General features: G+C 37.3%; 1 protein-coding gene across 1 annotated transcript in view; it reads right to left on the reverse strand.

Moving 5' to 3' along the window:
- The window catches only part of FSIP1 (fibrous sheath interacting protein 1), an 82137-nt gene continuing 64692 nt past the window's right edge, over nt 1-17445 (reverse strand). The window contains exon 12 of the mRNA XM_009883496.1: nt 1-576. Within this exon, the coding sequence (XP_009881798.1) occupies nt 1-576 (576 nt within the window). The remainder of the gene's footprint in view (nt 577-17445) is intronic.

The following is a 17445-nucleotide window of genomic DNA, read 5'->3' on the forward strand; positions in this document are numbered from 1 at the left end:
CTATTCTAAAGGGTTGTTAAGAGTCTCACCTCCTTTGGTTTGCAGTGGTATGCTGAGAATGTCAGCCTCTGTGGATGGCTCATTGTTCACGCTGATGCAATATAATGGTTCACCCAAGAAAGAAGGTTTCTTCAACCTTTTTGTGTTGAGTGCTCTTGACATAAAGTAACCTTCAGTAATACTCTTATCTCCCATCTTCTGTAAACCTTCTAGGTCATCAGGTTCCTCTGTTTGGGCCAGTGAATCCTTTGATAAGTGACTATCAGCCAATGCTTTGCTGATATAGTAACCAGGGATTTCACTCTCTGCATTAACACTTAAGCTTTTGTCTTCGAGTCCAGCCTTTTCCTGAGCCCTTAACATCCCTACAATATGGTCTTCAACTAACATTTTGGAAAGAGTAGATGCGGAGTGAAGAGCGGAGTCTTGACTTGTGTAACAAGGGGGACTTAATCCACAAGAAAGAGATTCCTGAGACTTTGGCATGGAAACGTTGCTTATTGTTCTCTGAGGCTGCATACATTCTTCCAGAAGGGTCTTAAGCTGCTCTTCAGAGAGGCCCATTTGTTCTTCAGTCTGAAAAAAAAGGGCAAGAATTTCTTCTGTCAAAATATAATTAATGAAGAACAGCACCATAAAACAGTTCGAGGGATACAAAAGCACTGGCAGAACTCTTAAACTGATATCAGTGTTTTTCAATTCAAACTTATTCAAATTTAAACATACATTTGGATAATTACATCATTTATGTCACATCTTCACTAGGTTCTAGATAGATTAGATGCTGAAAGTTAGGAAAGAAGTCTGATGTTCACAAGGCACTGAGAGGCCTTTGATTTTGCTTAGTCTTCCCCTAGATATCACTGCTTTTTAACTACCAAAGCATGTACTTTTTCATATATCTTGGTTTGTTGTGAATACATACAGATACACACTTTAAGATTGTGGTTATGGAAAAGAAAACAGCACATTGCTAAAAGACTTTCAGCTGTTGGGGTGATGCAGCTGGGGTCAAAAATGGTTTTGGACAGCACCAGCCCACAAAGTCACATACTGACTGAAGTATCCCTGACTGCTCACTGTAGAAATGCAACGTAGCCTCTCAACCATATGACAAAAAGCACATCAGTTACTCATCTACAGGACCTACCACGTCAAGTATGTCCCATGGCATGTGACAGAAGAAAACCCCATCTTCTGTACAACAGTTTTGCTGCTTTCTACAAGCTGTCACTGCTTGGATAGCTCACAGATGTATCTTTTCAGTCAATTACTTTTTCAGATGGTGGCACACTTCCACCATTTTTATCACTCACGTTTCCTTTACTGGACATTTCTTAAAATTTTATATTAAATATAATGACTGATAGTAGCTGGTAACGGTGAAGAATAGCAAAGGATATTTTGCTTAGAAAGGTTTGCAATGAGAAGTTACTTCTGGCCTTTACAATCCTTAATGCTCCTTGGTAATAGAGAAGCACAATATCCCCCAACAATTTAAAGATTATAATGCAAAGTACAAGACATATTTTGGATATGCATAATACATTTGCCCATGAAATACGAGATATAGAAGATATAATATTATATATTATAAATGTTACAGATACTATGCGACATTTAATGGAAGAAGATGCTTTCTACAATCAAAACTCCAGTTTTACCCAACCTCCAATAGGCAAAGGATCAGATAACAATCATCTGATGAACTCCCTAAAGCTGCAGTGATTTATGTCAAACAATGATTTTATTCACTGTGTAATGACTATTACACAGAATTTATTTTACATTGTGCTAGAGCATGGAGCTACTGTCATTTCAGAGGAAAGACCAATATCAGATGTCTAGCTGATTTTTTTTTCCCTGAAGGTCTCTTATCCAACTACAGCAGTGATATGACCCTGTTTGACGTATATGACATGATTAGATCACAGCCTAAGTAGCACAGGGTGTATGGATTATGCCTGAAAACTGATTATTCATGTTCATGAAAGGGGACAGTTTTCAGTCAGGAAGGTAATAGTATTTCTTTGTAAACCTTGTGGCTGCTAAAAATTACAAGGTGACACTACAAAGTGAACCAGACAGACATTCTAGGTTACTTTCAGTCACCATTCTGTATTTACACATTCAAACATCAATAATAGTAAATAGCTGCTACTATAGATTGTACTACTACTACTTTACAGTTCAGGCACAGCTGATGTACTTAAACTCAGTTTTATAGATTTATTCCACCCACTAGTCTTTTCCTGCACAGACCAATTTTCTTCCCAAAGACACTCCGAGTTCACTTCCTACACACACAAAAGAAGACAACTGCATTAAAGAAATTGAGATGTTAAGTGCTTTTAAACAAAAATAAAAAAGAGCATCGACAGACTATCATGTGTAGACAGCTTTATTTAGATGAACATAAAATCAGGTAATTATTGAGATTCAGCTAATCTTGGTATCAATCAATGTACTTTTGATAATACAACTGAAATCAAACCACAACTTTAAGCGCTTATTTAGATAACAAAGAAAAAATTATGACCTCTTCAAACTTTACCCAGGCTTTTAAATTTTAATCATAGTGCAGAAAGTACTCACTGATGAAAAATAAATCAGACAGGGAAAAACAATTAGTAGCAGAACACATGACAAATCAAAAATAAAACATGGAATTGTTCGAATTTTCACTCTCAAGCTAATAAACTAGCCCATGCTGAACTCCTTACATTTCTTGAAGGAGTATTTTAACTTGCAGGACAATTTCTGTTCACTAGTGGTCATTATTAGAATGGACTCACTATAAGAAACAAGATGCATTCACTCAGGTAGGGCACCTCAGTAACGTAGTTATACCACCACTGGAAGCACAGCTGCATCTAGAGTGTATCCACAGAGCACAATGTTATGCTACGTAAACATAACTATATTTGTATCACAGAAGATTCTCACATCTGGAAGCCCGCATGCATTCCCACATGTTTTTGAGTGTGTGGTTCTATACTAACATACTTCAAAGCTCTTGGCCAAGATCATTTGGAGCTAATTTTATGTTAATGACAGGGCAATTCACTCACTGCAGAAAGGAATTCTGCATCTGGTGTAAATGACTGTCTGAGTACAAAATGAACATAGTTAGGAAGATCATCTTGTCCTGCCTTTCTTTTGTCCTTTTATTCCCCCCATCCCCACCCTATTTCTCTGCAATCTACTTTTCCTTGTCCAAATTTAATTTTTTTTCCTTTTTCTTTCAGGAAAATCATATGGCTTGTGTTGACAATTAGTTCATAGACTACCTTGATTGTTACCAGAGGGCTAGGTGGGGAGATTTAGAGCCTAAGGTGAACAGGGAGGGAAATGAGTATAATAGCTATAGAGTGAAAAAGTTTGGTAACTTGTGGGCTTGTTTTCCTCCAGAATGGCAGACCTGCAAGCAAAGTAGACAGTGTAAAACATTACTTATTTTTGTTCTGTCTTTGCCTCTTCCTCCGTTTGGATTGTTTTGTAAGACATGCTTGCAAGGATGCAAAGATAAGGACAGAGAAAGTATTTAACATACCTCTCAAAAAATTACATTTTAAAATACTAAAGTCTCACTGTTCACAATTTTCTTGTGCCAAAGTCATTTTAGGGTTAAGGAAAAATATACACTAGAGGAGAAGATAGCTCTTAAATCGCCATCAGTCATCCACTCAGCAGCAAGAAATTTCCATTGAAATGAAAGCAGAAAGGCTGCTGTTGAAAGCAGAAAACTGAGTTTAGGGAAACAGGTAATACCCTGAGAAGAGACACCTCACACCAAAAAAGGCTGTGCATTTGCAACCAAATGAGCACTTTAACTCATGGGAGTGCATAATACAGCAACTGTAGTACCAGTTTGCAAAGTATACATTTGCACACACCAGAAGAAATCCCATCACAGCTAACTGGACTAGTTTAGAGTCACAAGATCTGGAATCTGTAACACAGCCTTAGGGAGACACTAGATTTTACCTCTCCCAAGCCTTCACTGCCCTCACTGTAAATAATTTACAACTCCTATACAGAAAAAATACTTCACAATATTTCTTTAAAAATACAAGGATCTAAAATGAACGTAATTCAAAATGCAGAAACAGCCCACTAGACAAGGGAAAATGAGCTATTAGGCCTGGTTCCCATTAGAAATTGGAAAACCTTTTAATTGTTCTGGCTAATTTTTAATAGGACACTGAGTCCTATTCATTTCCTAGGCTTTTTACCGTTAATGATCCAAAAACCTAATTTCTAGCCAGGAGTTTAGGAGCCTGCTAATGACCTTTACTGTTTATGTGTGGCTAGGTTTTCACACACTTGTGGCCCTTCTCTGACTGAGGATTTCTTGTTCCTTGCTGAATTCCTCTGTGACATGGGTCTATAGAGAAAACCTTACTGCATGTGGTAGGAATGCAAACTTGTGGCGTGCTGTGGACAGACCTGCTGTGACTACGGGCTTGCAAGTTCAAAGCTTTTGGCTTCTTTTCCACAGTCACAGAAACAGACTAACACTGAAAGGCCTTATCAGATTTTAGCATGGGGAGAAAGCTAATATGTCAGGATTATTTCTAATTATAGTAAATAATCATAAAATGACACACAGTAAATGAATAAGCACTAGAAAGCCAGGACTATTTAAGGCATGTAGCTGGCATGTCTATAAACATGTATATTTTGTTGCTTAATCTGAAAGTATTACAATCAATGGTTCTCATGATACTTTATTTACCTGAAACAATTTACTTTGATGCTCTAATTTACTTAGATTTTTAGCAAGGTGTAGGATTGCAACAGTCAGTACTAAAGTAACTGCTCTCTTCCTGATCTAAAGCCTCCATTTTAAGAGTACACTGATGTATTGAGACAACATTCAGATTTTTGACATATCAGCACAGGAAGGTTTTGTAAGTTTTAGTTATCTCATGACTTATTAATAGTTTCTTAGACAGCTCTGTCCTGGATTGAAAAAGCAATCCTTGCCTTGTATCTCCACACTACTCAACTCAACGTGCACCATCAACTCCAAGGTCCCACTTTTATGCATTACACTCTTGTCTACGAACAGTACTGGTCAGTGCTATGTGGAATATTATTAGTATGCCGCATACAGAACCAGATACTTCATGTCATTGTGGAAGAGCTTCTTACAATTTCCAGAAATGCTAAAAGCCCAAAGTTCTTTTCAATCACAGATGCCAGGATTGGTGTCCACAACTTGTAAACTAATGTAAATTATGGGAATATGTCCTTATGAGACTGTTGTGGGTTAACCCCAGTAGGCAGCTAAGCACTACACAGCTGCTTGCTCTCCCTCCCTGCCCCAGTGGGACAGGGGAAAAAGAAAGAAGGAGTAAAAGCAATAAATTTGTGGATTGAGATAAAAATTGTTTAATAAGCAAAGGAGAAGGGAAAGAAGATAGAAAGAAATCAAAACGTGACGCAAAGGCAATCACTCACAACCTCCCATGGGTGGACCAATGCCCAGCCAGTTCCCGAGCAAAAGATGGGTAACTTTCCAGAATGCCCTCTTTTCCCTTTTCATTGCTGTGCATGATGTTACATGGCAGGGAACATCTCTTTGGTTAGTTCGGGTCATCCACTTTGTTGTGTCCCCTCCCAGCCTATTGCACACTCCCCAGTCTGTTCACTGGTGGGGCAGAGCGAGAAACAGAGAAGGCCCTGACGCTGTGCAAACACTGCTCAGCAACACCTAAAACATGGGTGTGTTATCAGCATTGTTTCGGTCACAAACCCAAAACACAGCCCCATAGCAGCTGCTATGAAGGAAACTACCTCCATCCCAGCCAGACTGAGTACAGAGACCCATACATCCACTTCTACAAAGAAATTCTTAGGTGTTGCACATGTCCTGTTACAACTTCTAGTGCTTGCTTGTTTGTTCTAAAAACACTATGTTACGAGAAAGAGCTTAAAGATTGTAAAAGAAAAAAGTTAATCTTTCCTCTGTAAGGCTATTTCAGAATAGTTATTTCAGAATGTAATGAGAGAAAATGTAACTAGAGTAGATCAAAAACATGCTTACAACTCAGTGAGCATGTTTCTGAGGAGGACAGTATCATGAATTGATTTGATTAAGACTGGAAGCTAAATAATATATTCACAAATTAAGAGCTCCTTGTGCTACAATTGTGATGCTACAATCATGATTCACCAACTGGTGGTCCTGTGCTTATGGCTAGTTTGGGGAATTCTGTACCGTTTCAGGAAAGACGTAAATATTTAAGAATGAACAGGATTCCTGGGCCACAGGAGAAAACCTCCTGCTTTTGCTCTTTTCCTCCTTCTGCCATCTTTCCCCTTCTGTTAGTCACATTTTCCCTTCTCTTATTTTTTCCACTGTTTCTGCTTGTGTAAGGGCAGAATGAAAAGGTTCGGTAGCCAATTTTCTGTAGCTACTGCTGCTAAGAGACAGAAAGCAGAAAGGACAGAAATACCTAGGCAAGAAAACAGGAGCACCAGAAAAAAAAAGAGGAGTAGATTTGTGGGCATCTGGTAACACCACTGTCTGAAAAGAAAATTCAACCTGAGCCATCAACATCATGAGCCATCAGAACCATAACATCAAAGCCATTATCAGTCTCATGGAATTGTACAAAATTTCCATTAAAAATAGTATTTCCATTAAAATAGTATAAAAATTCAGAAGAGAAAATGAACTTCATTAATAAATTGGAAATAAAATACCCTAAAGGATTTTTCACCTTTCTCTGACAAAACAAAATCTGAACGGACATCAAAAGGGGAACATGAGTTCATACAATTTTACTCTTATTTAGAAGTAGCAAAATACACAAAGAAAAGTAAGTGAAAATTGTGAAGAAGAGGCATGGTAATTGCAGCAGTTCATTTCTTTGTGATTTTTTAAGATAGCCTACAGCTTATACAAGTAAAAATAATTATGACAAGTTCTTGCTGGCAAAACTAATTTAAACATGCATATTTTAGTCATTGCAAAGAGGCATAGTACTTAGTTTTATTTTGTCTTTCTCAAAAATATCCATTCAATTGCTTGTGGTTTGAATGTGCAAATAATGAAAAACTGTGTTTCATCATCTATGCCACGCCCCGTAGAATTTAGAAAGAGAAAGCAACTGGTTGCCAGAGGTGACAGAAGTAGAAAAGAAAAAGGAACCTAAAATATCTTTTACAATAATTTTCTTCCCTTTTGATACCATAGACACTAAGCTACATTGCTCGCAGCTGAAGAGTTTGCATGGTACTACACTAGGATATAATGAAGAGGTTTTGGTGGCTGTAAGTGTGAATTTCTTCTTGGAAGCACATAGAAACAATCTTATAACTTTTAAAGATCCAAAAAGCTTTACTTCTGAACTGCTACAAGTCATACTTTTTACCTTTCATTTTCTGAAGCTTACTTTCAATTTTGAAGCTTCATTTCAACGTAGCTTTTGGTGTACAGGTTGTATAACATTTTCTAGGTGCCTGCATATTTGCAATGAATTTTTCACCCATGGACACCAAAAATCTAAATTTGTATGTCCTCATCAAAGTTTTAAGAAGGTAACTTTAGGAAACAAAATGTGAAAATGTCAGTTTAAAGTTTCTAACATTCCTATCAGGCCTGTATTTATTAATTAAAAATCACTCTTTTAAAAGTAATTTCAGATTACTCTACATAATTATTTTTCTCCATTGCCTATTAGAGGAAGACTATGACTTTGAAGCTCCATTTTCATTAACTGAACCAAATACAGCATTTTTAACCTTTAGACCCTAAACAGTATTGGATTCAAACCTAAACAGTTAAAATATCAAATATAACTCATTAAAATCTGTATTTGCATTAGTATGCTGGCTTTTTCTGTCAGTGTTGGAGCTAATATAACATTAGACTTATGCATCATGTTATAAAGGAAAGGTAAGTGAGTTCTGATTTACTGTTACAAAACAGTAAAACTGTTCAAAAACTCCTGTATTTTATTAGCCAATTAACTTACAAATAGTAGGTTTTACACAACAAAGCAAACAGTTGACAAAGGAAAAATCAAAGGAAATTCTGACTATATTGGATATAATACCTAAATACAAAAGCAAATAAAGGGTAACAATAAATAAACAATAAAGAGCACAAACTTCTAGTGAGCAGGAATCAACAAAGGAAGAAATTTTATTCCGTATCTTTAATAGAACAAAAGGTAAGAACTAGAATTCTAAGTAAACATATATAAAACTGTGTAATTAAATGTATACAGAGTATATTCTCCTGGCTAGGGCAAAGAGGTACTGACTTAATGTAATGGGCATATTCAATTGAAAATCAACACATCCTAGTAGTCGCTAAACAATAAGAGTCAACTCTTCTTCAGAAAAAATAATTTAAAAATTTAAGAATTTTAAAAGCTGCATAAATCACGACGTAACACCCCCCTTGATTTAATACTAAACTATGCTAAAAGTCTGATTTAAATCACTTTGAATTTAAAATCCATCTATTCCAAGGTTATCAACAGATGGTTTGCAAGAATCCAGCTCTTCTAACTTCAGATTAGTTCAATGTTTACTCATCTAATCTACTGCATTTGTAGATAGAAAAAACTAAGTATTGTACTATATATGAGTCACTGTAAAATTTTACCTCTCATTTCTAAAATCTTTCTCAACAAACGGATAGCTCCCTGTTTTTAGAGCACTTGATTTCATACACTTTCAAATATTCTTAGCTTAGAAAGCAAGCTGGTTTTAATTGAGCAGACTGAACGTGAGCGAAAACTTAAGACAGAAATTCCTGAACTGGTATTTAAAATCCATCACTCTGAATAAGACTTTCATTTTCTAGCCTCCACTGAAGAAGCAGAACTTCTGCAATCTAGGCTATTTAACATTAAAAAACAGTTTCCTAAACATCCCGGTTTGTGTTTTTAACTGTTTGTTATTAAGCATTTAACAGATTTCATTCCATAGAAATATCTTCCTTGAATATTATTAAGTTGTGGCTTTAATTTTCAGCAAAGCCAGTAGAGTAGACAAAAATGCCTTGATGTGGTTGCAGCTGTTTTCTGTTACAAAAACCCATTTATTTTTCTTTTATTTGGTCATGTTGGATTTTATTTTTCCAAGAAATAGATACAGTGTACCATAATGGTACCACAGTATCTTATTATGGCAATTTTAAAACTCTGCAACAAAGTATCTTGAGATTTTAAGAATACTTAGGGGTCTATAATCTACTGGGGGAACAGAAAATATAAATAGCAATAAAATTAAGGGCATGGAGATTTTTTTCTTCATAACATAAGAAACTTCACTGCAAGTGCTAAAACACCAATAAAACTAACAAAATGCCTCCATCCAATGAGAAGGAAAACAGGGAAGCCACAAAGACATGATCTACAAGACCTATGTAGTTAGGTGTCGTTCAGTCTCACTAAAAGCAAGGACTGGCCCAAGCAGCAGTAAGCCAGAAAGGCTCATCAAAAGCAACCATAGACAGAAGCTTAAAAAAGAACAAAATAATAGTTTATGTATTCTAGAAGTTCAGACCATATTTCCTGATATTCTTTAGGGGTATCTTATAAAGTGACTCTTCTTAATTGGCCCTGTGTATAAATAGCAGCAGACACCTCTGAATACTGACTTTTTCTATATAACATATATATGTATATGGTAAACCTGACCTGTGATATATATATTGGAGACGGAAACATTCTCTCCCAATAGTGGAAGTATGATATGAAGGAAATGCTGCTGCATGCAGAATAACAAGATACAGAAACTCACAGCGTTCTCTAGTGAGGTAATACAGGTAGTGTGCAATCGCAATTATCCAAGTTAAGGAAAAAAACACACCGCTGCTTAAAACGTGGTTTTCTTACAGAGTTTTTGACTCTGCATTAAATACAGATGACAGTATTCCTCTCTATGTTTCACATTCATGCCACCTAATTCAAAAGCCTCAGCCAAGTGCTATTGTTAGCTGCAGTTCCCCAAGGTCCCCACAGGCAGCAGAGAGACACCAGCACCTCAGATTGTCATTCAACCCAGCTACAATCTAAAGAAAAGAACACTTAGAACATTGCTTAGAAATTACTGTTTTAAAACTGAAGCCTTTCTGACAATACAATTCAAAGGATACTAAGCAAAAAGAGAACAAATGGGAAGAAGTAAAGATCACAACAGAAATTTGGTAAATCACAGAAGATTAGAAAAAGGTGTATCAGACACCACTTTTCAGAAACTTGTTTCTGAGAAATATGCTGAAATACAGAATTGCAAAGACACCTACTTTTAAATAACAAGACCCATAATGTATCGCACTGGCTTAGGTTTCGTCGTCTTGTTGTAGTTCATCCCACAAGCTCAAACAAAGCATGTACAGTATTGCCATGGATTGGCAAATGCAAGCACTCAAACACTGACAGCCAGGACACCTCTCCAAAAATACCAGGTCTAGTACATCTGAAACTGTAATTTCTTCTTTTCTTTTTTGGTTTTTTTTTGAGCTTTTAATTGATACAGATTTAAAAAAAGGCTTTGTTTTGTCTCTTTTTTAATAGGAGCAAAAATTCTACTGCAATTATAGCATTGCAAAAATCTGCAGCTTTAAAAAATTACACAACTTGTGGGAAAGAGAAAGAGAAGTTGGCAATATTTGTAGTTATGTGAATTGCAAATACGGAATCCTACCTCACAATGGCAGGACTATTAAGTCTCTTAAAAAAAGAAAAAAATCCAGTTCCCATTTACTGCTCCTGAAATGTTTCTGACCCTTTCAAGTCACGGCATGAATAATTACACTCACTAAGGAACATCCTGTCTAAAATCTATGAAATTGTCATTGTCTTTTAGAGAAAAATCCCTGTATGTGAGAATAGATAAACGAGTAAGGGTAGGGATAGTTTTGCCACATCTCAGTCTCTGCTTATCAGAGGTCAGAGAAAGAACCGATAAAGAATTTGATTTTCTTTTTTCTGTTTGATGGGGCTTGTTGCGACAGGGCAAGTGCAAAGTTTCTATAGGCAACGTCAGGTTGGAGCTGTGCTTGTCAATGTCGGCATATATTTTAGAGTGCTGAAAAAAAAAATTTTTAAAAAAGTAAGAGAATAATGAAGAATCTTTTTAGTCTCTAAAGAATGGAGGGGTATTTTGAAATTAGATACCTGCATCTGGCTCTTCTATTTCCATTGAAAACAAAAACCCAAAAAGCCTTTAGGAAGAATGTGATGAACAATATTGCCCCAGGGAAAACATTTTATTTGGAGTTTCAAGCCTGCCTACACCCGTTCTTGATTTTGAGGAAGTGGGGGCGGATCTTTTCAGTAAGTACAAGAACAGGAGTCAAACCTTGAAATATTCAAATATACATCACCAGAAAATTTACATTTACCACGTAACAATAAAAAAAACTAAGACTGAGACAAAAAAAGTGCAAATCTATTATTATTACATGATGTTTGAGAGCTGTTTTTTTAAAAAATTAAAAATGCAAAATGATAATATTATTCATTTTTCGTCTAACTACAAAGGTCCCTCTCCAGAAGGTCTAGTTGTTAAAGTAAATCTTAGTTTTGATCATTTATTAAAACCCTTATAGTTTTTCTTCAGGCTTGTCTCACAAATATAGTAAATGTGCAATAGTATTAATAATAATATTCCTGAAATTCATGTACTTTACGTCCTTGCCAAACTAGAAACAGTATAAACGTTATAAGACCAGGCAGGACAGCCAGCCTTCTTTTTCTTCTGGGGCAACAAGGAAAAACCTCACAATTACTTTCTGCCACTACAGTTTTTAATTCTCTAGACCTTCGAAATAAAAACCCCTTTCAGCACCTTCTGTTGTTCTTTTTCTCAGACACAGATCCTTTCTCATGCCCCAGAACAAAGTCATCTAGAAAAGTACGCATATATAAAACGTTGCAGTTCCTTATTGTTGTTGTCTCCTTTACAGAGACAGTAGGTTGATCTGACTGTGGAAGCTACAGGCCAATAGGTACATAACGCAACATCATAGTACACGTTTCCTTACCTCCATTTACTCATTCCTTGCTAAACCCATGCCTGGTAAAGAGGAGATGCCTATGTGTTTGTAACTAGAAGCAATGATGGCATTTGACAGGTCACACAACCACGCTGGGCAGGCTCCTGTACTTACTTCTCATCACCAAAGAGAATGCCACAAGTCAAGTGACAGATGGACAGGAAACCAGATAGCCCCAGTAGCATCTACTAGGCATAAGCATACTAGCTTTCCTGCACCAGGGACAAAAAAATAATTATGCTCATGTAGAAATCTTAAGGCTTTAGAGTAAAAAGACTCACAGTTTAAAAAATAATGTCTTGATGATAAAGGAATATTTTAGTGTTTGAATTTTTCACCCGTTTTCTGGAGAACATGCTCATAGATAAAATGTAATTCAAAACAGCTGTGTAAACACGGATCCTAAGAAATTTTATTTTTAGGGAAATTATTACAATTCTAGAAACAACAAACAAATTCCCAAAATGTAAAACGGTACAGCTACCTCTAGCTCACGAAAAAGTTAACGTTTTGCAGTTTGAAACATATAATTGGCATAGGAATAGCTAAAATATATTTTTAAATGAAGCTTGGGACAATCCCATTTATACTCAATGATGTACATCACTGCACAAAAAGTTAAAAAAGGGTAATATTTCCCCCAGTAGAAGACAGGAAAACACCAGAAGACTCATGTTTTTCAAAAGAAAGTTATGTAAATTTATCATGCATTAGGGATATAGGTGACTCTACTGGAGCTGGAGCCTGTCTTTTGCCCATAAAGTCAAAGTTCACATGTCACTCATAAGATCTGAAAGATTAATTTACAAAAAGTCTGTGTGATCACATTACAAGGTCAATGGCTTAAACACAAAGCACTGTGCACCCCAGTTGCTTGGAACTTTCTTTACTGCACACTGGAATGTTTTTGCCTGGTTGCTTTGTTAAAAAAAAAACAACCAAAGTTCACAGCTGTGTTTCTGATGAATTAATGATGACATTGTTGGTTTTAGAGGACACTACACGACTCTCAGTTATGTGGAATCACAGCTACTGAATCAGTAGGCAATGACACGCTCAAGGGTTTTGTGTGCATCTTCCAGGCAGTTAGCAGGAGGCTACTTATTCATTAGGCTAATTCAGATAGAGAGTTCCTGTTGAAATACATTGAGAAAAGAACAGATCATCTTTCTTGAAACAAAAAGTAGAACTTTAGGGGGGATGATAAATAGTTAAAAGTCATAACTTCTTTAACCTAGGACACTCACTCCTTAAGTTAACATACTTTTCCAGTAAGCTTATTCACATTTCAAACTTTTAAAGGAGTTTCAGGATAGATGGGCAAATTATTCAAGTTAAATGTACCAACGATCTGGTTTAAACACAGTTCATATATCAAGCTAAGACAAGTATAACGATGTTCGTAGAAGGGTATACATCTCTGAAAACACATTGTTTAACAGCTGTTTCTAGCATTGTTATACTGCATATGATGCAGTAAGAGCATACTAGAAGAGAAGGAAGTTCTAAGTATCTGATTTTTTTTATGCTAATGACAATACCTAACCTTTTGTTGTTAGAGACATAAAAATCTATATAAATACCAAGATTGGATACAGCTGCAATCTGGAAGGATGGTGCTGTGTGTATATTAGCCTGGCTGGCACAATTTGAGAGCTATATGTAATTGCTAAAATGAATGAGTTTTAATTAAGACAGATACATCGTGGTTCTGAGCCACACAATGATATTCTATCCTTTTCAGAGGCATCATAAATCCATTCCTTCTGGAATTTTAAGAATGAATTGTTGTGGATCTCACTCATCTGCCTGGCGGGAGACAGAACCAACTTGGTTTTGCCTTATAGAACCTGTTCATGCATGTCGCCTTCTACAACAAAGTAACCTGCTCAGTTGGTGAGGGGTGAGCGGTGGACATTGTCTACCTGGACTTCTCCAAGGCTTTTGACACGGTTCCCCACAGCCTCCTCCCAGAGAAACTGATGCGTTACGGTCTAGACAAGTGGTCTGTGCAGTGGGTGGGGAACTGGCTGACAGGCTGCACCCAGAGGATGGTGGCAAATAGCTCCTTTTCAAACTGGCAACTTGTCACAAGTGGGGTCCCCCAGGGATCGATATTGGGCCCAATGCTGTTTAATACTATCATAAGTGATCTAGATGATGGGATCAGGTGTACCCTGATGAAATTTGCTGATGGCACGAAACTGAGTGGGGAAGTGGACACTTCAGAAGGGAGAGCCCCCCTGCAGGAAGACCTAGGTAGGCTGGAAGAGTGGGCTAACAAGAATGTTCTGAAGTTCAACAAGGACAAGTGTAAGGTCTTGCACCTGGGGAAACATAAACCAGGACTGCAGCACAAGCTGGAATCTAGCCAGCTGGGGAGCAGCTCTGTAGAAAGGGACCTGAGGGTCCCCGTGGGCAACAAGCTCCATATGAGTGAACAGTGTGTTGCTGCAGCAAAGAAAGCCAACAGGATGCTGGGTTGCATCAACAACAGCATCACCAGCAGAGATAAAGAAGTCATTATTCCACTCCACTCAGCACTTGTCAGGTCACACCTGGAATACTGTATTCAGTTTTGGTCCCTGCTATATAAAAAAGATGTGGACAGGCTGGAGAGGGTCCAGAGAAGGGCCACAAAGATGATGAAAGGACTGGGAAGCCTGCCACATGAGGAAAGGCTGAGAGAACCGAGTTTGTTCAGCCTTGAGAAAAGAAGGCTTAGGGAAGACCTTATCACCATGTTCCAGTATTTAAAAGGTGGCTACAAAGAAGAGGGAGACTCCCTTTTTACAAGGAGTCACACGGAAAAGACAAGGGGTGGTGGGTACAAGTCACTCCTGGGGAGATTCCGAGGGGACATAAGAGGAAAATTTTTCACAAGAACAATCAGCCATTGGAATAACCCCCCAGGGAAGTGGTGGATTCCCCAACATTGGACACTTTTAAGTGGACTTACACTGGATGAGGTGCTGGGCCATCTTGTGTAGACAGTGCTTTTGCCAAGAAAGGTTGGACCAGATGATCCTTGAGGTCTCTTCCAACCTGGTATTCTATGATTCTATGTATCCCCTTACAGTACTAAGCACCACTTGATATGGGAATTCTTTTAATGCACCTGATGCATTTGATGCAGTCTATGTTTTACTTTATGCGTTATTGGAAGTATATTCCTTACATGGGTCATTGATTCATAGTTTTATGTGAGTCTGTTTAATATGGGCTGGTGGGAGGATTTAAGTCCAGATACTAAAAAGCCATAAAATGGAGTACAGCGAGAATAACAAGGGGAAGGACATGACATAGATATTTTTGTATTTTATGCCCAAGTCACTCTTGGGAAAGGAGATTAAGGCACTTCAGTCTCCCTGCTCAGGGCTGGATGTGCGAAACGCCAGGTCATAACATCTTGCACCTTTTCAGGTATGCTCTCTTTGGCTTGGCTTTTCTCACATAATAGAGCCCAGTTTCAACGACAGCCATGAATAGTACTGCACTGAATCCATTCTCTAGCTTATCGAGGGTGGATGGTTTTCTCTCAGAAGATCACAGAGTTTGAAATAGCAGGGTTACAAAGAACTAAATTTAGTTCTACCATTGCTAGGCAAATGTTTGAACCATCAGATATATGGAATAATTAGAGGAGCTCTTCCTTGTTTGAAACAAAAATGTTTTAAATGTGCCTAGCTTTACAAAGTTCCTCTAGGTTTCAGATCTTAAGAAGACAAATGCACCTGACTGGAGCCCATATAAAATACCTAAGCTCCAAAAAGTGTGAGAGTCCAGACAGGTTTGGGTTTGGTGGTTTTTGGTTTTTTTTTTCCACTCTTCTAAGTTAGCCTTAGGCTGTTCCCAGCTCAGTAAACTGGCTGCTCTGAATACTATTCTAAACCACATAATCCTCACCCTGAACTGCAGAGAAAGCCCAGGAATTAACATACGTTCACTCAATACAGCTTTAACTGACTTGCACTAGGTGGGAGGGCAGAGAGTTAGCTGAGCCACTGTACCCACCTTTCTCTCATGATGTTCCCAGAGCTTAATTGGTAGAAATTCATATGTTGTTTAAATAAATAATAATAAAAAAGTCTCACTCACTCACTTGATTTATATCTGTATATGTGGAGTGGGGGTGAGGGTGTGTGAGTATGCATGCACATACCCACCACACAGCCAGATGAATTAATTCTAATCATTTACTGGTTTATTCACAAAACCAGAAATATCAGGGTGGGCATAAGGAGAGTCTGCCAATGAAGCCAGTACAAAATAATAAAGCATTAAGAATAAGTTAGTAAGTGAAGTGGATATGTATAATGCAAATTCCTATTCTGCGGTATTAGGTAGTCAATTATATAATTTAAAAAAAACCCAATATTTGGCTCTAGGACATACAGAGAAAATCTGGATCACTGCGTCTCCCAAAACCACAAAACAGACCCATATGTTCATGAAACGAACCATATGGAAAAAAAATCTATCTTTTAAAAATATCCAAGAATAATAACAAGACTCATCAAAGAATCCTGATACTTTCTATAATGAGGAACTTAAGATTTATTTTTCTCATGGCACAGGGAAAAAAGTTCATGCTGAAAACTTTAAAAGGTTATTCTGGGAAAAATAAAGAAAGGAGTGGTGGACATTTGGTAATACAACAAATATATAATGAGATAAGAACTAAAAGGACAGCTTCCCTTCTCCAAATGAAGCCTCTTTATTTCCAATGAGCAGTACTTGGTTGAGAGTTCTACCAGGAGGGAATGTTGTGGCTTTTGGACAGCCCCCAGGGCCAAGTACTTTACTGTCTGTGCAAGAAGGGGCATACTGTAACAGAAAGAGGAGAGAAAGCCTTGCCCTGCTCCAAGCATTTACATCTGCCATACCTGTCTGAAGTTAGCGCACTGCATAAAAGGTGCCAACAGATCTTGGGACGAACAGTTTGACAGTCAGGGAACTAATGATCCATCTTATTCAATCTCTTGTCCAAACACAAAAGTGAATCTGGTCCCAAATTTTAAAAATATCTGTGGCTATTCTGAAGCTGCTGCAAATTAAACAAGAGGAGTTTAACCTGCTAAACTTCATTCGCTACTAGAAGTTCTATATACAGATTCTGTCATGCATGAAATAAAGACCAAAGATACTGTACTCATAAAAGGGATAAAAGGGTAAATTATGTTTACTATCCAAATTCTATTCCTGGCTTTTCTATTGAAGTTTTTTTGTTCAGCCATTTACTGTATCTCTATTTATCTACCTGGGAAAAAAAAAAAAAAGTTATTTAAAGGACAAAAAGGTTCAGTCAAAAAGCTTGACTGGAGAGCTCCGAGTTCCTTGAATAAAAAATACTATATGATGACAAGAAAGAATACTAATGTGGGCAAGCTATGCAATATTGCATATGCTTAGAATGA

The sequence above is a fragment of the Charadrius vociferus genome, unplaced genomic scaffold, assembly GCF_000708025.1.
Source record: "Charadrius vociferus isolate BGI_N301 unplaced genomic scaffold, ASM70802v2 scaffold34, whole genome shotgun sequence".
Taxonomy (NCBI): domain Eukaryota; kingdom Metazoa; phylum Chordata; class Aves; order Charadriiformes; family Charadriidae; genus Charadrius; species Charadrius vociferus.